This window comes from Platichthys flesus, chromosome 16 (genome assembly GCF_949316205.1).
Source record: "Platichthys flesus chromosome 16, fPlaFle2.1, whole genome shotgun sequence".
Lineage (NCBI taxonomy): Eukaryota > Metazoa > Chordata > Actinopteri > Pleuronectiformes > Pleuronectidae > Platichthys > Platichthys flesus.
The window spans coordinates 15,728,004-15,752,168 of record NC_084960.1 but is presented as its reverse complement, the minus strand read 5'-3'; the positions used below and the strand labels follow the sequence as shown (position 1 = coordinate 15,752,168).

At 41.5% G+C, this 24,165-nt stretch overlaps 1 protein-coding gene across 2 annotated transcripts in view; it reads right to left on the bottom strand.

Moving 5' to 3' along the window:
• The window catches only part of zgc:153292 (uncharacterized protein LOC100003014 homolog), a 108,164-nt gene that overhangs the window by 5,709 nt on the left and 78,290 nt on the right, over nt 1-24,165 (bottom strand). For both annotated transcript variants that reach the window (XM_062408263.1, XM_062408261.1), the window contains exon 2: nt 95-296. In XM_062408263.1, the coding sequence (XP_062264247.1) occupies nt 95-250 (156 nt within the window). In that variant the 5' untranslated portion in view covers nt 251-296. The remainder of the gene's footprint in view (nt 1-94; nt 297-24,165) is intronic.

Sequence of the window (24,165 nt, the reverse complement as noted above, 5' to 3'; positions counted from 1 at the left end):
GAAGTTTAGTCCTGAAACTATTTTTCCCACACAAAGGATCAGTTGATTTGTATTTCTAACTGGTTCCACTGACACAGAGTAGGTTAATACAAACCTTCCTTGTCTGTGTCTTGTCAGGGGATGAAAATATAGTGGGAACTGCAACGTCTTTGAGTTTCACACTTTTGCCTGTTCTGTCGATGTACTGCTCCTCAAAATGATTGATGCACAGCACAGAGAAGCGGGAGGGAGTCCAGTCCTTCCACTTCATGTTGACGAGCCATTTTTTCAGTTTCCGGGGATTGTAAATAGGAAACCTGTTGTAACACACAACTCATTGAAACAAAGCTGCAGCCATTTCCTTAACAAGATCACCTGATGTTTTCACCTCAGTCGCTTTCTGTGTTGGTTTGTTTCCAGATATGTTTGTTTTCTTTTCACTTTCTTTGACATTGAAATAGTTTTTCATAATTTTCACTGTGTTTTCCTAAGGAGCAATTGATGGATCTTAATAAAAAACCTGACATATTTAAGTCACTGATATCCAGGAGCGTGTGAAATGTTGTGCAACTTGATTGAACACACAGTGAGGCCGGGTGTGTTTAATGTCAAACAAATAGCAGATTCAATGTCAACAGGTGTTAAACCACAGTTTAAAGTGTTGTTGATTTGTGGACCTGAGTTAGCTGTTCACTCTGGAATATAAACACATCTTATGTTTGTACAGTGACGAATGAGCTTTATTAGGGCCCGAGCACCGAATGGTGAGAGGCCCTATTGAATCTGTAAGGATTTTTATTATTAGGGCCCGAGCACCGAATGGTGAGAGGCCCTATTGAATCTGTAAGGATTTTTATTATTAGGGCCCGAGCACCGAATGGTGAGAGGCCCTATTGAATCTGTAAGGATTTTTATTAGGGCCCGAGCACCGAATGGTGAGAGGCCCTATTGAATCTGTAAGGATTTTTATTATTAGGGCCCGAGCACCGAATGGTGAGAGGCCCTATTGAATCTGTAAGGATTTTTATTATTATTATTATTATTATTATTATTATTATTATTATTATTATTATTATTATTTCCCTTTGGGGGGCTTTTTCAGGGTCTAGACATGCTCAAAAAGTTATGAAACTTTGCAGGAAATTCAAGGTCTGCGGATATTTTAGTATTCTGGAGTAATTGGAATTGGGCGTGGCAAAATGGCTCTACAGCGCCCCCTGGAACCAGCCCCTAGGTTTCCACATAACGGATTTTCATCAAAATCTGGATATAGGTGTATCGTGACCAGTCATGAAAAAAAGTCTCATGGAGCATTATGAAAAACGCAACAGGAAGTCCGCCATTTTGCTTTTAGTGGCCATTTTGGCAATATCCCACATTTTTACTTTTACTTACTTGTCCCAGGGCTTTCATCAGATCAACTTCAAATTCAGATGAGTGTCATCACAACAAGATGGAGATAAAAAATGATTGAGGGATTTTTTTTTTATCACACCGTGTGACCGTGGCATGGCGTTAAAAATTGGTTACACGCCATCAAAACACGGGCATCTGTATCTCGGACATACATGTTCCAATCAAGTCCAAACTAGACATGTAAGACAATAGTCCCCGCCTGATGACATCTATGCATAAATTATGACTTAAAACCGCAGCGCCCCCTGGTGGCAACAGGAAATGTCTTGTTTTTGGCTTGTCTTACACTTGGATGAATTTCTCCTCATCCACTGACCTCAACCATGTCAAACTGTATCAAATGGGTCCCAAGACATTGACAATGAAGACATAAGATTACCGTGACTTTTCGTCAAACGCCATATGAATGGCGTGGCATTAAAGTTCATCAACTCGCCGTGAAACACGAAATTGCTGTAACTTCAGTGTTCATGATTCTATCTCTCTCAAACTACATGTGTGTAACAACAGCCCCCCCCTGAAGATATTCATATGGTTTTAAGAAATGGGCGTGGCAAAAAAACTGACCAGCGCCCCCTATAGGGCAACCCCGGCACTACGATGGCCGACATTTATACAAATCTATCGGGACATGTGTCGTTTTATAACAAACAAAAAAATATCTTGGATAGGTATGCTTGACCAAACAGGGAGGCCGCCATTTTGGATTAAGTGGCCATTTTTTTTCCATATTCCACATTTTTACTTGATGCACTTGTCCCAGGGCTTTCATCAGATTAACTTCAAATTAAGATCAGTGCCATCACAACAAGATGGAGATAAAAAGTGATTAAGAGATTGACCTTTCGTCACACTGTGTGACCGTGGCGTGGCGTCTTGAGTTTGATTAAACGCCATCAAAACACGAGGTTCTGTATCTCGGACATACATTGTCCAATCGAGTCCAAACTAGACATGTAAGACAAGGGTGCCATCCTGATGACATCTACACAGAAATTATGACTTGAAATTACAGCGCCCCCTGGTGGCTACACGAAGTGACATGTTTTATACTTTGATGAACTGCTCCTGGCTGATTTACAATATACAGCTCAAATCAGATCAGTCAAGTCATTAGATCATGGTCAGAATTGTGACGTTTCCTCAAACCGTGTAAACATTGATGTGCGGCGAAGGATTTTCCTTCGCCAAAGGACACGATGTTATCATAACTCCACTGTGCATTGTCCTATCACTACAAAACTTCTGTCACATGGTCAGAGTCCAAGCCTGAACAGCTCTATGTGTCAATATTTCCTCAGTGTCATAGCGCCACCTAATGATTCGCCAGGAAACAGGAAGTACTTTGTTAATCCACTCTGCATTATCCAACCGGCTCCAAACTACTGACCTATGATCACAATCCTGAATAGAACAGCTCCATATATGAATATTAGTTCAGGATCATAGCGCCACCTATTGATCAGTGTGAAAATTAAGTTGCGGAAACATTGTCCAATTGACACAAAATTTCTCACGCTACATCAGACTGCCTACTTGAACAGATCTATATGTCTGTGCGTAATAATAGTGATGGCGCCACCTACTGGCAAACCTACTGCCGCAGAGCGCAAAACGCATGCAACGTGGAGAAGTGCATGCTCGATCGATGATGTGTGCTTGGTCATCGATCGCTCTCTCCACCGACCGCAACAGGCTTCAACGTGCGGGTGCTCGGGCCCGCAAGTGCTACAACGTAGCCCTAGTTAGGGCCCGAGCACCGAATGGTGAGAGGCCCTATTGAATCTGTAAGGATTTTTATTATTATTATTATTATTATTATTATTATTAGGGCCCGAGCACCGAATGGTGAGAGGCCCTATTGAATCTGTAAGGATTTTTATTATTATTATTATTAGGGCCCGAGCACCGAATGGTGAGAGGCCCTATTGAATCTGTAAGGATTTTTATTAGGGCCCGAGCACCGAATGGTGAGAGGCCCTATTGAATCTGTAAGGATTTTTATTATTATTATTATTATTATTATTATTATTATTATTTCCCTTTGGGGGGCTTTTTCAGGGTCTAGACATGCTCAAAAAGTTATGAAACTTTGCAGGAAATTCAAGGTCTGCGGATATTTTAGTATTCTGGAGTAATTGGAATTGGGCGTGGCAAAATGGCTCTACAGCGCCCCCTGGAACCAGCCCCTAGGTTTCCACATAACGGATTTTCATCAAAATCTGGATATAGGTGTATCGTGACCAGTCATGAAAAAAAGTCTCATGGAGCATTATGAAAAACGCAACAGGAAGTCCGCCATTTTGCTTTTAGTGGCCATTTTGGCAATATCCCACATTTTTACTTTTACGTACTTGTCCCAGGGCTTTCATCAGATCAACTTGAAATTCAGATGAGTGTCATCACAACAAGATGGAGATAAAAAATGATTGAGGGATTTTTTTTTTATCACACCGTGTGACCGTGGCATGGCGTTAAAAATTGGTTACACGCCATCAAAACACGGGCATCTGTATCTCGGACATACATGTTCCAATCAAGTCCAAACTAGACATGTAAGACAATAGTCCCCGCCTGATGACATCTATGCATAAATGATGACTTAAAACGACAGCGCCCCCTGGTGGCAACAGGAAATGTCTTGTTTTTTGCTTGTCTTACACTTGGATGAATTTCTCCTCATCCACTGACCTCAACCATGTCAAACTGTATCAAATGGGTCCCAAGACATTGACAATGAAGACATAAGATTACCGTGACTTTTCGTCAAACGCCATGTGAATGGCGTGGCATTAAAGTTCATCAACTCGCCGTGAAACACGAAATTGCTGTAACTTCAGTGTTCATGATTCTATCTCTCTCAAACTACATGTGTGTAACAACAGCCCCCCCCTGAAGATATTCATATGGTTTAAGAAATGGGCGTGGCAAAAAAACTGACCAGCGCCCCCTATAGGGCAACCCCGGCACTACGATGGCCGACATTTATGCAAATCTATCGGGACATGTGTCGTTTCATAACAAACAAAAAAATATCTTGGATAGGTATGCTTGAGCAAACAGGGAGGCCGCCATTTTGGATTAAGTGGCCATTTTTTTTCCATATTCCACATTTTTACTTGATGCACTTGTCCCAGGGCTTTCATCAGATTAACTTCAAATTAAGATCAGTGCCATCACAACAAGATGGAGATAAAAAGTGATTAAGAGATTGACCTTTCGTCACACCGTGTGACCGTGGTGTGGCTTCTTGAGTTTGATTAAACGCCATCAAAACACGAGGTTCTGTATCTCGGACATACATTGTCCAATCGAGTCCAAACTAGACATGTAAGACAAGGGTGCCATCCTGATGACATCTACACAGAAATTATGACTTGAAATTACAGCGCCCCCTGGTGGCTACAGGAAGTGACATGTTTTATACTTTGATGAACTGCTCCTGGCTGATTTACAATATACAGCTCAAATCAGATCAGTCAAGTCATTAGATCATGGTCAGAATTGTGACGTTTCCTCAAACCGTGTAAACATTGATGTGCGGCGAAGGATTTTCCTTCGCCAAAGGACACGATGTTATCATAACTCCACTGTGCATTGTCCTATCACTACAAAACTTCTGTCACATGGTCAGAGTCCAAGCCTGAACAGCTCTATGTGTCAATATTTCCTCAGTGTTATAGCGCCACCTACTGATTCGCCAGGAAACAGGAAGTACTTTGTTAATCCACTCTGCATTATCCAACCGGCTCCAAACTACTGACCTATGATCACAATCCTGAATAGAACAGCTCCATATATGAATATTAGTTCAGGATCATAGCGCCACCTATTGATCAGTGTGAAAATTAAGTTGCGGAAACATTGTCCAATTGACACAAAATTTCTCACGCTACATCAGAGCGCCTACTTGAACAGATCTATATGTCTGTGCGTAATAAAAGTGATGGCGCCACCTACTGGCAAACCTACTGCCGCAGAGCGCAAAACGCATGCAACGTGGAGAAGTGCATGCTCGATCGATGATGTGCGCTTGGTCATCGATCGCTCTCTCCACCGACCGCAACAGGCTTCAACGTGCGGGTGCTCGGGCCCGCAAGTGCTACAACGTAGCCCTAGTTATTATTATTAGGGCCCGAGCACCGAAATCGGTGGGAGGCCCTATTGAAATTGAAATGATTATTATTATTATTATTATTATTTTTCTTAGCTTAAATGAATTGGCTTTTTGAGGGCTTTAATGTGCTCAAAAAGTTGTAGGAGTTTGCAGTAAATTCGAAGGCGGCGTAAAATTACGTATTCTGGAGTATTTTGAAAAGGGCGTGGCAAAATGGCTCAAGAGCGCCACCTACGGAAAAGCCCCTCATTTAGCATTCACCGATCCTCAAAAAAAACAAAGATTATTGTGTATCATGACTAGATGCACAAAAAAGTCCATCAGTGCATTATGAATAACGCAACAGGAAGCCCGCCAGTTTGACTTTAGTGGCCATTTTGGTCATATTCCATATTTTTTCTTTGATGTACTTGTCGTACAGCTTTCATCAGATCAACTTCAAATTTAGACGATCGTCATCACAACAAATTGGAGATCTAAAGTTATTGAAGGATTACGTTTTAGCAAAACCGTCTGACCGTGGTGTGGCGTTAAAGTTTGATTAAACGCCATCAAAACACGGGCTTCTATATCTCAGACTTATTTTGTCCTATCGAGTCCAAACTACACACATAAGACAAGAGTAGAGATATGAAGACATCTATACAGAAATCGTGACTTAAAGTGACAGCGCCCCCTGGTGACAGCAGGAAAAGTCTTGTTTTTGTCACGTTTTATGTTTTTATATACTAGTCGTACAGCTTTTATCAAATCAACTTAATATTTAGACGACTGTCATCACAACAAAATGAAGATCTAAAGTTATTGAAAGATCGACTTTTCGTCAAACCGTGTGATTGTGGCGTGGCGCTAAAGTTTGATGAGACTTCGGTGAAACGCACTAAAACACGAGCTTCTGTATCTTGGACATATTTTGTCTAATCAAGTCCAAACTAGACACATAAGACAATAGTTGCGATATGAAGACATCTATACAGAAATCGTGACTTAAAATGACAGAGCCCCCTGGTGGCAGCAGGAAATGTATAGCTGACACTCTGATGTATTCCTGCTCATCCAATATGCAAAACCATGTCAAACTTTGTTTAATGGGTCTCAAGACATTGATAATGTAGCCATAAGATTATTGTGACTTTTTATCATGCGGTTTATTAATGGCATGGCTTGAAAGTTCATCAGCTCGTCGGAGAGAGTCCCATTGAATCCCATGTTAAAATGCCCAATTTTAGAGTAGAATTAAACCTGTTTACAGCATTATTCAAACTTTGGTTTTAGTCTCAATCGCTATGTTCTTCCTTCATTAAAACTCTGAGGGGGTGAACTTTTTCGTAACTACCTCTATATCGCTATAATAAGCGATATAGTGGTTTGAAATTTACGTGACGTCACAGTGAGCTGCGCCCTCCCTTCTCCTTACTTTTTCCTGTGTCATTGAACACAACTCGAGACTTTCGAAACCTCCCACTCAGTATCGGATGAATAACACAGTTTGATGTTTTGCTTGTTCTGCTGACGGACACGTTAAAGACGTCTGCGCTCCCGTTTCTGTGGTAAGTCAAGCTCAGTATTTTATTTAGATGTGTAGAAGTGATTCGCAGGGTGTTTTAGTACCATGCATTCGAGCTAACGTCCGTTAGCATGGAGGCTAAATACGAACTCCGATCTGGGGCATTAACTCCTGTTTAATGCGAACGGCACTATTACCGACACACACCGATATGAACCGACATGAGTAGGTCCGCCCAGCAGTGGCATGCGTTAGTTTATGAGGTTAAATCTGAGACAGGAGACTGTGTGTGTCCGGTGAATTAGCTCCATCAGGATATCTATTGCTATAAAATGGTTTCACTCGCCAAGGCATTTGACTTGACAATGTTACACAGTTAGTTATTCTACTGAAACAGACTTACAGTGATCAATTGAAACGTGCGTATTTAAAGTCACATCTGTATTTTAAGAGCAGATGTTTAAAGGGGAATTCAACTTCCAAAGCTCTTTATTCAGAGTATTGTTATGATGTCTTACAGAGAAAGCTAAACGTTCTGCTGCCTGCACTGTTTACATTGTAATCTCAGGCAGATTTCACTGAATTGTTCTGTTAAATATAAATAAATTATAGCCTTGTATCTTTATTAGAACAGACAGTGTAATAGAGAATTTGATGCTGATGTACACTAACTATTTCCTAAGCTGAAATGATTATGATCTGTTTAACTTTGAAGTAATACACTTCCTTTTTTACCATTTAAAGTGTGTTAAGGACTTAACCTGGCACATGTATGACTTTACACATTTGTATATTTATGTTGAAATTTTCTCTAGCATGTCCAGCATGAGGCAACTGGAATTCAACCACATTGAACACCGACTTCAGGTACAGACCTCTTTTCATTAATTACAAACAACCATGGCAAAGTACTGCACATAATACATTGTGTATTAAATAATATATGCAATACTTTGAATGTGAAATAACTCCATACTGTACATTCATTGTCATGGTAGTGCACGTTTTAATCCAAAAGCATATTCAAATACACAGTTGAATATCCACAGAAAATAAGATTACACACTTTGTTCATATGTAACTCTTCCTCTACAATAATGACGATCACTTTCATGTTTCCTATCATTTTATTAGGGACAGACGAGCCTGAAGGACACAGCTGTGATGACCATGTTCTGTCTCTTATGGCAAAGCAGAAATATAAAACACTGGGTTCTTATCTAAAGTGTATCAAATCAGATCTCCACCATGTTGCTGCTGAGGACATCAGGTGCTGCAGTTCTTCATCTATGAAGAGAAAAAACGCACTGTTAAAGAATGTTTTGTGTTGTGTATAAAGCACAACAGATTTCTGATAGAACTGTTGTACTGTGGTCTTGGTTTATATCCTCATGGTGAAATGTACATATTTTAAGTCCCTTCTGATAAAAGTGCTGAAAGAAATACAACATTGTACAAATACATAAAATGTCTTTCTACCTCATCAGTACTATTCAAGGTGATAATCTCCCACAGACCTATTGATAACAGTCCAAATCAAGTCTTTCCACTTCTCTCAGTGTGAAAACATAATTCTATAATTAATTTGAGAACTGTTTACAACACTGATGTGTGGAGATTAAAATCATACCTAAACTGTCTAATTCACTGTAAAACTCCATGACATTCGCAGGCCATCTGTAGTTAAGGGAGCAACGCATGGAATGATGTGTAGATTACTAGTTTGATGATGCATGAGGAGAGGCGGTGGTCGAGTGGCAGAAACTTGGACTATGGGCAGAGAAGGTCTCTGGTTCGTCTTTGGTTCGACTCCATGGAGAGACAACAAAAGTCGAACCTGGATTGATCTGTCCAAAAATCCAAGAGTCTCCCTACCCTCTCTAGTGCCCATGAGCAAGGCACCTCACTCCCCCAACATCTGCTCCCCCGAGCGCCGTACATGGTCGCTCACTGCTCTGTGTGTCCTGCACCAGATGGGTAAAAAGCAGCGATTAAATTTCCCTACCTGCATGAGTGTGCCTTTGCATGTCTGTGCATACACACACCGATATGAACCGACATGAGTAGGTCCGCCCAGCAGTGGCATGCGTTAGTTTATGAGGTTAAATCTGAGACAGGAGACTGTGTGTGTCCGGTGAATTAGCTCCATCAGGATATCTATTGCTATAAAATGGTTTCACTCGCCAAGGCATTTGACTTGACAATGTTACACAGTTAGTTATTCTACTGAAACAGACTTACAGTGATCAATTGAAACGTGCGTATTTAAAGTCACATCTGTATTTTAAGAGCAGATGTTTAAAGGGGAATTCAACTTCCAAAGCTCTTTATTCAGAGTATTGTTATGATGTCTTACAGAGAAAGCTAAACGTTCTGCTGCCTGCACTGTTTACATTGTAATCTCAGGCAGATTTCACTGAATTGTTCTGTTAAATATAAATAAATTATAGCCTTGTATCTTTATTAGAACAGACAGTGTAATAGAGAATTTGATGCTGATGTACACTAACTATTTCCTAAGCTGAAATGATTATGATCTGTTTAACTTTGAAGTAATACACTTCCTTTTTTACCATTTAAAGTGTGTTAAGGACTTAACCTGGCACATGTATGACTTTACACATTTGTATATTTATGTTGAAATTTTCTCTAGCATGTCCAGCATGAGGCAACTGGAATTCAACCACATTGAACACCGACTTCAGGTACAGACCTCTTTTCATTAATTACAAACAACCATGGCAAAGTACTGCACATAATACATTGTGTATTAAATAATATATGCAATACTTTGAATGTGAAATAACTCCATACTGTACATTCATTGTCATGGTAGTGCACGTTTTAATCCAAAAGCATATTCAAATACACAGTTGAATATCCACAGAAAATAAGATTACACACTTTGTTCATATGTAACTCTTCCTCTACAATAATGACGATCACTTTCATGTTTCCTATCATTTTATTAGGGACAGACGAGCCTGAAGGACACAGCTGTGATGACCATGTTCTGTCTCTTATGGCAAAGCAGAAATATAAAACACTGGGTTCTTATCTAAAGTGTATCAAATCAGATCTCCACCATGTTGCTGCTGAGGACATCAGGTGCTGCAGTTCTTCATCTATGAAGAGAAAAAACGCACTGTTAAAGAATGTTTTGTGTTGTGTATAAAGCACAACAGATTTCTGATAGAACTGTTGTACTGTGGTCTTGGTTTATATCCTCATGGTGAAATGTACATATTTTAAGTCCCTTCTGATAAAAGTGCTGAAAGAAATACAACATTGTACAAATACATAAAATGTCTTTCTACCTCATCAGTACTATTCAAGGTGATAATCTCCCACAGACCTATTGATAACAGTCCAAATCAAGTCTTTCCACTTCTCTCAGTGTGAAAACATAATTCTATAATTAATTTGAGAACTGTTTACAACACTGATGTGTGGAGATTAAAATCATACCTAAACTGTCTAATTCACTGTAAAACTCCATGACATTCGCAGGCCATCTGTAGTTAAGGGAGCAACGCATGGAATGATGTGTAGATTACTAGTTTGATGATGCATGAGGAGAGGCGGTGGTCGAGTGGCAGAAACTTGGACTATGGGCAGAGAAGGTCTCTGGTTCGTCTTTGGTTCGACTCCATGGAGAGACAACAAAAGTCGAACCTGGATTGATCTGTCCAAAAATCCAAGAGTCTCCCTACCCTCTCTAGTGCCCATGAGCAAGGCACCTCACTCCCCCAACATCTGCTCCCCCGAGCGCCGTACATGGTCGCTCACTGCTCTGTGTGTCCTGCACCAGATGGGTAAAAAGCAGCGATTAAATTTCCCTACCTGCATGAGTGTGCCTTTGCATGTCTGTGCATGTGTTTGGGATGAATAAATGGATTTTAATCTTAATCTTTTAATCTTAATCAGTTGTCTTCCAGTTGACCAGCATGAAGCTGCAGATCTCCACCATGTTGCTGCTGGGGACATCAGGAGCTGCATTAATGAGGAGCAGAAGCGTACTGTTATGAATGTTTTGTGTTGTTTATGAAGCACTACTTATTTCAGCTAGAACCGATGTACTAGGGTCTGGGTTTGTATCCTAATGGTTAAATGCACATACTTTAAATCGCTTTTGATAAAACGTGACAAAGAAATACAACATTGTACACATAGATAAAATGTCTTTCTACCTCATCTGTAATATTCAAGGTGATGATCTCCCACAGAGCTGTTGATAACAGTCCACATCAAGTCTCTCCACTTCCCTCAGTGTGAAAACATAATTATATAATTAATTGGAGAAGTGTTTACAACACTGATGTGTGGACATTATAATGTTATCACTACTGTCTAATTCACTCTACAACTCCATGACAGACTAAATAAACAATGTGAAAATAGTAATGGCGGATATACCATCCTGTATCAGAATATTGGTGAAACAGTTACTATCACATGAAATGTAAACGTGTAGCGTATTGATAGTAACTCATTAAAAAAAATAATGTCAAAACCAAAACAAGACTGTCGAGTTATCTTGCTTCAATCTGTTCATTAGACGTGATAAATAAACGGTAACTTTTATAACAATTACATATTACAAAAAACTTGAGGCATGTAAGCATATGATGATAGATAAAGCAATAGGTTATGTTGGATAGTTTCAAGGTTACTTACCTCTAGTTCAGCACCAGCGGCTGGCCAGAAGAAGTGGAGCGATCTTCCTTGCCGCACAGGGCAAACGCAGGCAATGTGGAGACGAGCGCTTGGTCATCGAACGTTCTCTCTTCCCCGACCGCAACAGACTTGAAATTGCCTGTGCTCGGGCCCGTTAGTGCTACAACGTAGCCCTAGTTATTATTATTTCCCTTTGGGGGGCTTTTTCAGGGTCTAGACATGCTCAAAAAGTTATGAAACTTTGCAGGAAATTCAAGGTCTGCGGATATTTTAGTATTCTGGAGTAATTGGAATTGGGCGTGGCAAAATGGCTCTACAGCGCCCCCTGGAACCAGCCCCTAGGTTTCCACATAACGGATTTTCATCAAAATCTGGATATAGGTGTATCGTGACCAGTCATGAAAAAAAGTCTCATGGAGCATTATGAAAAACGCAACAGGAAGTCCGCCATTTTGCTTTTAGTGGCCATTTTGGCAATATCCCACATTTTTACTTTTACGTACTTGTCCCAGGGCTTTCATCAGATCAACTTCAAATTCAGATGAGTGTCATCACAACAAGATGGAGATAAAAAATGATTGAGGGATTTTTTTTTTATCACACCGTGTGACCGTGGCATGGCGTTAAAAATTGGTTACACGCCATCAAAACACGGGCATCTGTATCTCGGACATACATGTTCCAATCAAGTCCAAACTAGACATGTAAGACAATAGTCCCCGCCTGATGATATCTATGCATAAATGATGACTTAAAACCGCAGCGCCCCCTGGTGGCAACAGGAAATGTCTTGTTTTTTGCTTGTCTTACACTTGGATGAATTTCTCCTCATCCACTGACCTCAACCATGTCAAACTGTATCAAATGGGTCCCAAGACATTGACAATGAAGACATAAGATTACCGTGACTTTTCGTCAAACGCCATATGAATGGCGTGGCATTAAAGTTCATCAACTCGCCGTGAAACACGAAATTGCTGTAACTTCAGTGTTCATGATTCTATCTCTCTCAAACTACATGTGTGTAACAACAGCCCCCCCCTGAAGATATTCATATGGTTTTAAGAAATGGGCGTGGCAAAAAAACTGACCAGCGCCCCCTATAGGGCAACCCCGGCACTACGATGGCCGACATTTATGCAAATCTATCGGGACATGTGTCGTTTCATAACAAACAAAAAAATATCTTGGATAGGTATGCTTGACCAAACAGGGAGGCCGCCATTTTGGATTAAGTGGCCATTTTTTTTCCATATTCCACATTTTTACTTGATGCACTTGTCCCAGGGCTTTCATCAGATTAACTTCAAATTAAGATCAGTGCCATCACAACAAGATGGAGATAAAAAGTGATTAAGAGATTGACCTTTCGTCACACCGTGTGACCGTGGCGTGGCGTCTTGAGTTTGATTAAACGCCATCAAAACACGAGGTTCTGTATCTCGGACATACATTGTCCAATCGAGTCCAAACTAGACATGTAAGACAAGGGTGCCATCCTGATGACATCTACACAGAAATTATGACTTGAAATTACAGCGCCCCCTGGTGGCTACAGGAAGTGACAATTTGTATACTTTGATGAACTGCTCCTGGCTGATTTACAATATACAGCTCAAATCAGATCAGTCAAGTCATTAGATCATGGTCAGAATTGTGACGTTTCCTCAAACCGTGTAAACATTGATGTGCGGCGAAGGATTTTCCTTCGCCAAAGGACACGATGTTATCATAACTCCACTGTGCATTGTCCTATCACTACAAAACTTCTGTCACATGGTCAGAGTCCAAGCCTGAACAGCTCTATGTGTCAATATTTCCTCAGTGTCATAGCGCCACCTACTGATTCGCCAGGAAACAGGAAGTACTTTGTTAATCCACTCTGCATTATCCAACCGGCTCCAAACTACTGACCTATGATCACAATCCTGAATAGAACAGCTCCATATATGAATATTAGTTCAGGATCATAGCGCCACCTATTGATCAGTGTGAAAATTAAGTTGCGGAAACATTGTCCAATTGACACAAAATTTCTCACGCTACATCAGAGCGCCTACTTGAACAGATCTATATGTCTGTGCGTAATAATAGTGATGGCGCCACCTACTGGCAAACCTACTGCCGCAGAGCGCAAAACGCATGCAACGTGGAGAAGTGCATGCTCGAGCGATGATGTGCGCTTGGTCATCGATCGCTCTCTCCACCGACCGCAACAGGCTTCAACGTGCGGGTGCTCGGGCCCGCAAGTGCTACAACGTAGCCCTAGTTAGGGCCCGAGCACCGAATGGTGAGAGGCCCTATTGAATCTGTAAGGATTTTTATTATTATTATTATTATTATTATTATTTCCCTTTGGGGGGCTTTTTCAGGGTCTAGACATGCTCAAAAAGTTATGAAACTTTGCAGGAAATTCAAGGTCTGCGGATATTTTAGTATTCTGGAGTAATTGGAATTGGGCGTGGCAAAATGGCTCTACAGCGCCCCCTGGAACCAGCCCCTAGGTTTCCACATAACGGATTTTCATCAAAATCTGGATATAGGTGTATCGTGACCAGTCATGAAAAAAAGTCTCATGGAGCATTATGAAAAACGCAACAGGAAGTCCGCCATTTTGCTTTTAGTGGCCATTTTGGCAATATCCCACATTTTTACTTTTACGTACTTGTCCCAGGGCTTTCATCAGATCAACTTCAAATTCAGATGAGTGTCATCACAACAAGATGGAGATAAAAAATGATTGAGGGATTTTTTTTTTATCACACCGTGTGACCGTGGCATGGCGTTACAAATTGGTTACACGCCATCAAAACACGGGCATCTGTATCTCGGACATACATGTTCCAATCAAGTCCAAACTAGACATGGAAGACAATAGTCCCCGCCTGATGACATCTATGCATAAATGATGACTTAAAACCGCAGCGCCCCCTGGTGGCAACAGGAAATGTCTTGTTTTTTGCTTGTCTTACACTTGGATGAATTTCTCCTCATCCACTGACCTCAACCATGTCAAACTGTATCAAATGGGTCCCAAGACATTGACAATGAAGACATAAGATTACCGTGACTTTTCGTCAAACGCCATATGAATGGCGTGGCATTAAAGTTCATCAACTCGCCGTGAAACACGAAATTGCTGTAACTTCAGTGTTCATGATTCTATCTCTCTCAAACTACATGTGTGTAACAACAGCCCCCCCCTGAAGATATTCATATGGTTTTAAGAAATGGGCGTGGCAAAAAAACTGACCAGCGCCCCCTATAGGGCAACCCCGGCACTACGATGGCCGACATTTATACAAATCTATCGGGACATGTGTCGTTTCATAACAAACAAAAAAATATCTTGGATAGGTATGCTTGACCAAACAGGGAGGCCGCCATTTTGGATTAAGTGGCCATTTTTTTTCCATATTCCACATTTTTACTTGATGCACTTGTCCCAGGGCTTTCATCAGATTAACTTCAAATTAAGATCAGTGCCATCACAACAAGATGGAGATAAAAAGTGATTAAGAGATTGACCTTTCGTCACACTTTTTGACCGTGGCGTGGCGTCTTGAGTTTGATTAAACGCCATCAAAACACGAGGTTCTGTATCTCGGACATACATTGTCCTATCGAGTCCAAACTAGACATGTAAGACAAGGGTGCCATCCTGATGACATCTACACAGAAATTATGACTTGAAATTACAGCGCCCCCTGGTGGCTACAGGAAGTGACATGTTTTATACTTTGATGAACTGCTCCTGGCTGATTTACAATATACAGCTCAAATCAGATCAGTCAAGTCATTAGATCATGGTCAGAATTGTGACGTTTCCTCAAACTGTGTAAACATTGATGTGCGGCGAAGGATTTTCCTTCGCCAAAGGACACGATGTTATCATAACTCCACTGTGCATTGTCCTATCACTACAAAACTTCTGTCACATGGTCAGAGTCCAAGCCTGAACAGCTCTATGTGTCAATATTTCCTCAGTGTCATAGCGCCACCTACTGATTCGCCAGGAAACAGGAAGTACTTTGTTAATCCACTCTGCATTATCCAACCGGCTCCAAACTACTGACCTATGATCACAATACTGATCTGAACAGCTCCACATATGATTATTAGTTCAGGGTCATAGCGCCACCTACTGATCAGTGTGAAAATTAAGTTGTGTTAACATTGTCCAATTGACACAAAATTGCTCACGCTACATCAGAGCGCCTACATGAACAGATCTATATGTCTGTGCGTAATAATAGTGATGGCGCCACCTACTGGCAAACCTACTGCCGCAGAGCGCAAAACGCATGCAACGTGGAGAAGTGCACGCTCGATCGATGATGTGCGCTTGGTCATCGATCGCTCTCTCCACCAACCGCAACAGGCTTCAACGTGCGGGTGCTCGGGCCCGCAAGTGCTACAACGTAGCCCTAGTTATTATTATTTCCCTTTGGGGGGCTTTTTCAGGGTCTAGACATGCTCAAAAAGTTATGAAACTTTGCAGGAAATTCAAGGTCTGCGGATATTTTAGTATTCTGGAGTAATTGGAATTGGGCGTGGCAAAATGGCTCTACAGCGCCCCCTGGAACCAGCCCCTAGGTTTCCACATAACGGATTTTCATCAAAATCTGGATATAGGTGTATCGTGACCAGTCATGAAAAAAAGTCTCATGGAGCATTATGAAAAACGCAACAGGAAGTCCGCCATTTTGCTTTTAGTGGCCATTTTGGCAATATCCCACATTTTTACTTTTACGTACTTGTCCCAGGGCTTTCATCAGATCAACTTCAAATTCAGATGAGTGTCATCACAACAAGATGGAGATAAAAAATGATTGAGGGATTTTTTTTTTATCACACCGTGTGACCGTGGCATGGCGTTAAAAATTGGTTACACGCCATCAAAACACGGGCATCTGTATCTCGGACATACATGTTCCAATCAGGTCCAAACTAGACATGTAAGACAATAGTCCCCGCCTGATGACATCTATGCATAAATGAGGACTTAAAACCGCAGCGCCCCCTGGTGGCAACAGGAAATGTCTTGTTTTTTGCTTGTCTTACACTTGGATGAATTTCTCCTCATCCACTGACCTCAACCATGTCAAACTGTATCAAATGGGTCCCAAGACATTGACAATGAAGACATAAGATTACCGTGACTTTTCGTCAAACGCCATATAAATGGCGTGGCATTAAAGTTCATCAACTCGCCGTGAAACACGAAATTGCTGTAACTTCAGTGTTCATGATTCTATCTCTCTCAAACTACATGTGTGTAACAACAGCCCCCCCCTGAAGATATTCATATGGTTTTAAGAAATGGGCGTGGCAAAAAAACTGACCAGCGCCCCCTATAGGGCAACCCCGGCACTACGATGGCCGACATTTATACAAATCTATCGGGACATGTGTCGTTTCATAACAAACAAAAAAATATCTTGGATAGGTATGCTTGACCAAACAGGGAGGCCGCCATTTTGGATTAAGTGGCCATTTTTTTCCATATTCCACATTTTTACTTGATGCACTTGTCCCAGGGCTTTCATCAGATTAACTTCAAATTAAGATCAGTGCCATCACAACAAGATGGAGATAAAAAGTGATTAAGAGATTGACCTTTCGTCACACCGTGTGACCGTGGCGTGGCGTCTTGAGTTTGATTAAACGCCATCAAAACACGAGGTTCTGTATCTCGGACATACATTGTCCAATCGAGTCCAAACTAGACATGTAAGACAAGGGTGCCATCCTGATGACATCTACACAGAAATTATGACTTGAAATTACAGCGCCCCCTGGTGGCTACAGGAAGTGACATGTTTTATACTTTGATGAACTTCTCCTGGCTGATTTACAATATACAGCTCAAATCAGATCAGTCAAGTCTTTAGATCATGGTCAGAATTGTGACGTTTCCTCAAACCGTGTAAACATTGATGTGCGGCGAAGGATTTTCCTTCGCCAAAGGACACGATGTTATCATAACTCCACTGTGCATTGTCCTATCACTACAAAACTTCTGTCACATGGTCAGAGTCCAAGCCTGAACAGCTCTATGTGTCAATATTTCCTCAGTGTCATAGCGCCACCTACTGATTCACCAGGAAACAGGAACTTTGTTAATCCACTCTGCATTATCCAACCGGCTCCAAACTACTGACCTATGATCACAATCCTGAATAGAACAGCTCCATATATGAATATTAGTTCAGGATCATAGCGCCACCTATTGATCAGTGTGAAAATTAAGTTGCGGAAACATTGTCCAATTGACACAAAATTGCTCACGCTACATCAGAGCGCCTACATGAACAGATATATATGTCTGTGCGTAATAATAGTGGTGGCGACCACCTACTGGCAAACCTACTGCCGCAGAGCGCAAAACGCATGCAACGTGGAGAAGTGCATGCTCGATCGATGATGTGCGCTTGGTCATCGATCGCTCTCTCTACCGACCGCAACAGGATTCAACGTGCGGGTGCTCGGGCCCGCAAGTGCTACAACGTAGCCCTAGTTATTATTATTATTATTATTAGGGCCCGAGCACCGAATGGTGAGAGGCCCTATTGAATCTGTAAGGATTTTTATTATTATTATTATTATTAGGGCCCGAGCACCGAATGGTGAGAGGCCCTATTGAATCTGTAAGGATTTTTATTATTATTATTATTATTATTATTATTATTATTATTATTTCCCTTTGGGGGGCTTTTTCAGGGTCTAGACATGCTCAAAAAGTTATGAAACTTTGCAGGAAATTCAAGGTCTGCGGATATTTTAGTATTCTGGAGTAATTGGAATTGGGCGTGGCAAAATGGCTCTACAGCGCCCCCTGGAACCAGCCCCTAGGTTTCCACATAACGGATTTTCATCAAAATCTGGATATAGGTGTATCGTGACCAGTCATGAAAAAAAGTCTCATGGAGCATTATGAAAAACGCAACAGGAAGTCCGCCATTTTGCTTTTAGTGGCCATTTTGGCAATATCCCACATTTTTACTTTTACGTACTTGTCCCAGGGCTTTCATCAGATCAACATCAAATTCAGATGAGTATCATCACAACAAGATGGAGATAAAAAATGATTGAGGGATTTTTTTTTTATCACACCGTGTGACCGTGGCATGGCGTTAAAAATTGGTTACACGCCATCAAAACACGGGCATCTGTATCTCGGACATACATGTTCCAATCAAGTCCAAACTAGACATGTCAGACAATAGTCCCCGCCTGATGACATCTATGCATAAATGATGACTTAAAACCGCAGCGCCCCCTGGTGGCAACAGGAAATGTCTTGTTTTTTGCTTGTCTTACACTTGGATGAATTTCTCCTCATCCACTGACCTCAACCATGTCAAACTGTATCAAATGGGTCCCAAGACATTGACAATGAAGACATAAGATTAGCGTGACTTTTCGTCAAACGCCATATGAATGGCGTGGCATTAAAGTTCATCAACTCGCCGTGAAACACGAAATTGCTGTAACTTCAGTGTTCATGATTCTATCTCTCTCAAACTACATGTGTGTAACAACAGCCCCCCCCCTGAAGATATTCATATGGTTTTAAGAAATGGGCGTGGCAAAAAAACTGACCAGCGCCCCCTATAGGGCAACCCCGGCACTACGATGGCCGACATTTATACAAATCTATCGGGACATGTGTCGTTTCATAACAAACAAAAAAATATCTTGGATAGGTATGATTGACCAAACAGGGAGGCCGCCATTTTGGATTAAGTGGCCATTTTTTTCCCATATTCCACATTTTTACTTGATGCACTTGTCCCAGGGCTTTCATCAGATTAACTTCAAATTAAGATCAGTGCCATCACAACAAGATGGAGATAAAAAGTGATTAAGAGATTGACCTTTCGTCACACCGTGTGACCGTGGCGTGGCGTCTTGAGTTTGATTAAACGCCATCAAAACACGAGGTTCTGTATCTCGGACATACATTGTCCAATCGAGTCCAAACTAGACATGTAAGACAAGGGTGCCATCCTGATGACATCTACACAGAAATTATGACTTGAAATTACAGCGCCCCCTGGTGGCTACAGGAAGTGACATGTTTTATACTTTGATGAACTGCTCCTGGCTGATTTACAATATACAGCTCAAATCAGATCAGTCAAGTCATTAGATCATGGTCAGAATTGTGACGTTTCCTCAAACCGTGTAAACATTGATGTGCGGCGAAGGATTTTCCTTCGCCAAAGGACACGATGTTATCATAACTCCACTGTGCATTGTCCTATCACTACAAAACTTCTGTCACATGGTCAGAGTCCAAGCCTGAACAGCTCTATGTGTCAATATTTCCTCAGTGTCATAGCGCCACCTACTGATTCGCCAGGAAACAGGAAGTACTTTGTTAATCCACTCTGCATTATCCAACCGCCTCCAAACTACTGACCTATGATCACAATACTGATCTGAACAGCTCCACATATGAATATTAGTTCAGGGTCATAGCGCCACCTACTGATCAGTGTGAAAATTAAGTTGTGTTAACATTGTCCAATTGACACAAAATTGCTCACGCTACATCAGAGCGCCTACATGAACAGATCTATATGTCTGTGCGTAATAATAGTGATGGCGCCACCTACTGGCAAACCTACTGCCGCAGAGCGCAAAACGCATGCAACGTGGAGAAGTGCATGCTCGATCGATGATGTGCGCTTGGTCATCGATCGCTCTCTCCACCGACCGCAACAGGCTTCAACGTGCGGGTGCTCGGGCCCGCAAGTGCTACAACGTAGCCCTAGTTATTATTATTATTATTATTATTATTTCCCTTTGGGGGGCTTTTTCAGGGTCTAGACATGCTCAAAAAGTTATGAAACTTTGCAGGAAATTCAAGGTCTGCGGATATTTTAGTATTCTGGAGTAATTGGAATTGGGCGTGGCAAAATGGCTCTACAGCGCCCCCTGGAACCAGCCCCTAGGTTTCCACATAACGGATTTTCATCAAAATCTGGATATAGGTGTATCGTGACCAGTCATGAAAAAAAGTCTCATGGAGCATTATGAAAAACGCAACAGGAAGTCCGCCATTTTGCTTTTAGTGGCCATTTTGGCAATATCCCACATTTTTACTTTTACGTACTTGTCCCAGGGCTTTCATCAGATCAACTTCAAATTCAGATGAGTGTCATCACAACAAGATGGAGATAAAAAATGATTGAGGGATTTTTTTTTTATCACACCGTGTGACCGTGGCATGGCGTTAAAAATTGGTTACACGCCATCAAAACACGGGCATCTGTATCTCGGACATACATGTTCCAATCAAGTCCAAACTAGACATGTAAGACAATAGTCCCCGCCTGATGACATCTATGCATAAATGATGACTTAAAACCGCAGCGCCCCCTGGTGGCAACAGGAAATGTCTTGTTTTTTGCTTGTCTTACACTTGGATGAATTTCTCCTCATCCACTGACCTCAACCATGTCAAACTGTATCAAATGGGTCCCAAGACATTGACAATGAAGACATAAGATTACCGTGACTTTTCGTCAAACGCCATATGAATGGCGTGGCATTAAAGTTCATCAACTCGCCGTGAAACACGAAATTGCTGTAACTTCAGTGTTAATGATTCTATCTCTCTCAAACTACATGTGTGTAACAACAGCCCCCCCCTGAAGATATTCATATGGTTTTAAGAAATGGGCGTGGCAAAAAAACTGACCAGCGCCCCCTATAGGGCAACCCCGGCACTACGATGGCCGACATTTATACAAATCTATCGGGACATGTGTCGTTTCATAACAAACAAAAAAATATCTTGGATAGGTATGCTTGACCAAACAGGGAGGCCGCCATTTTGGATTAAGTGGCCATTTTTTTTCCATATTCCACATTTTTACTTGATGCACTTGTCCCAGGGCTTTCATCAGATTAACTTCAAATTAAGATCAGTGCCATCACAACAAGATGGAGATAAAAAGTGATTAAGAGATTGACCTTTCGTCACACCGTGTGACCGTGGCGTGGCGTCTTGAGTTTGATTAAACGCCATCAAAACACGAGGTTCTGTATCTCGGACATACATTGTCCAATCGAGTCCAAACTAGACATGTAAGACAAGGGTGCCATCGTGATGACATCTACACAGAAATTATGACTTGAAATTACAGCGCCCCCTGGTGGCTACAGGAAGTGACATGTTTTATACTTTGATGAACTGCTCCTGGCTGATTTACAATATACAGCTCAAATCAGATCAGTCAAGTCATTAGATCATGGTCAGAATTGTGACGTTTCCTCAAACCGTGTAAACATTGATGTGCGGCGAAGGATTTTCCTTCGCCAAAGGACACGATGTTATCATAACTCCACTGTGCATTGTCCTATCACTACAAAACTTCTGTCACATGGTCAGAGTCCAAGCCTGAACAGCTCTATGTGTCAATATTTCCTCAGTGTCATAGCGCCACCTACTGATTCGCCAGGAAACAGGAAGTACTTTGTTAATCCACTCTGCATTATCCAACCGGCTCCAAACTACTGACCTATGATCACAATCCTGAATAGAACAGCTCCATATATGAATATTAGTTCAGGATCATAGCGCCACCTATTGATCAGTGTGAAAATTAAGTTGCGGAAACATTGTCCAATTGACACAAAATTGCTCACGCTACATCAGAGCGCCTACATGAACAGATATATATGTCTGTGCGTAATAATAGTGATGGCGCCACCTACTGGCAAACCTACTGCCGCAGAGCGCAAAACGCATGCAACGTGGAGAAGTACATGCTCGATCGATGATGTGCGCTTGGTCATCGATCGCTCTCTCCACCGACCGCAACAGGCTTCAACGTGCGGGTGCTCGGGCCCGCAAGTGCTACAACGTAGCCCTAGTTATTATTAGGGCCCGAGCACCGAATGGTGAGAGGCCCTATTGAATCTGTAAGGATTTTTATTATTATTAGGGCCCGAGCACCGAAATCGGTGAGAGGACCTATTGAAATTGAAAAGATTATTATTATTATTATTTTTCTTCGCTCAGTGAATTGGCTTTTTGAGGGCTTTAACGTGCTCAAAAAGTTTCTAAAGTGTACAGTAAATTACAAATGTGTGCAAGTTTACGTATTCTGGAGTATTTTGAAAAGGGCGTGGCAAAATGGCTCAAGAGCGCCACCTACGGAAAAGCCCCTCATTTAGCATTCACCGATCCTCAAAAAAAACAAAGATTATTGTGTATCATGACTAGATGCACAAAAAAGTCCATCAGTGCATTATGAATAACGCAACAGGAAGCCCGCCAGTTTGACTTTAGTGGCCATTTTGGTCATATTCCATATTTTTTCTTTGATGTACTTGTCGTACAGCTTTCATCAGATCAACTTCAAATTTAGACGATCGTCATCACAACAAATTGGAGATCTAAAGTTATTGAAGGATTACGTTTTAGCAAAACCGTCTGACCGTGGTGTGGCGTTAAAGTTTGATGAAACGCCATCAAAACACAAGCTTCCATATTTCAGACATATTTTGTCCAATTGAGTCCAAACTAGACACATTCGACAAGAGTCGCCACCAGAAGACATGGGTGCAGAAATTGTGACTTACAATCACAGCGCCCCCTGGTGGTAACGCGAAATGTCTTATTTTGGTACGTGTTATGTTTTTATGTACTACTCAGACAGCTTTCATCAGATCAACTTAAAAATTAGATGAGACTCTACAAAACAAGATGAAGATCTAAAGTTATCAGAATTTAAACTTTTCATCATACCGTGTGACCGTGGTGAGGTCTCAAAGTTCGACTAAACGCCAATATAAGCGAGCTTCTGTAACTTAGACATATTTTGTCCAATCGACTCCAAACTACACATATAAGACAAGAGTCGCGACCGGAAGACATCTACCTAGAAATCATGACTTAAAAGGAAAGCGCCCCCTGGTGGCATCAGGAAATGTCTTGTTTTGGTCATCTTACTCTTTGATGTATTTCCCTCCAGCCACTTTACTAAACCATGTCAAACTGTGTCAAATTGGTCTCAAGATATTGATAATGTAGGCATAACATTATTGTGACTTTTCATCATGCAGATTGTTAATGGCGTGGCATCAAAGTTCATCAGCTCATCATGACCTATGAAACCCATTTTAACAGAGTTACCCTGAACGCAGCATGAGACCGCTTTCGGTTTGTTACGTCTCACACTTGGATGTATTTCTCCTCATTCACTTTGCTAAACCATGTCAAACTGTGTCACATGGGTCTCAATATATTGATAATGTAGGCATAACATTGCTGTGAGTTTTCATCATGCGGATTATTCATAGCTTTGCAGCAGACTTCTTCAACTCGCCATGACAAACGAAGCTGCATTTAACACAGCTGCAAGTGAACGCCTCATGAGACGTTACGTCGTCACAAGCTGCGGAGCTGTGTATCACGAAGAACCGGAGAACGGTTGGCGAGTCTGGATGA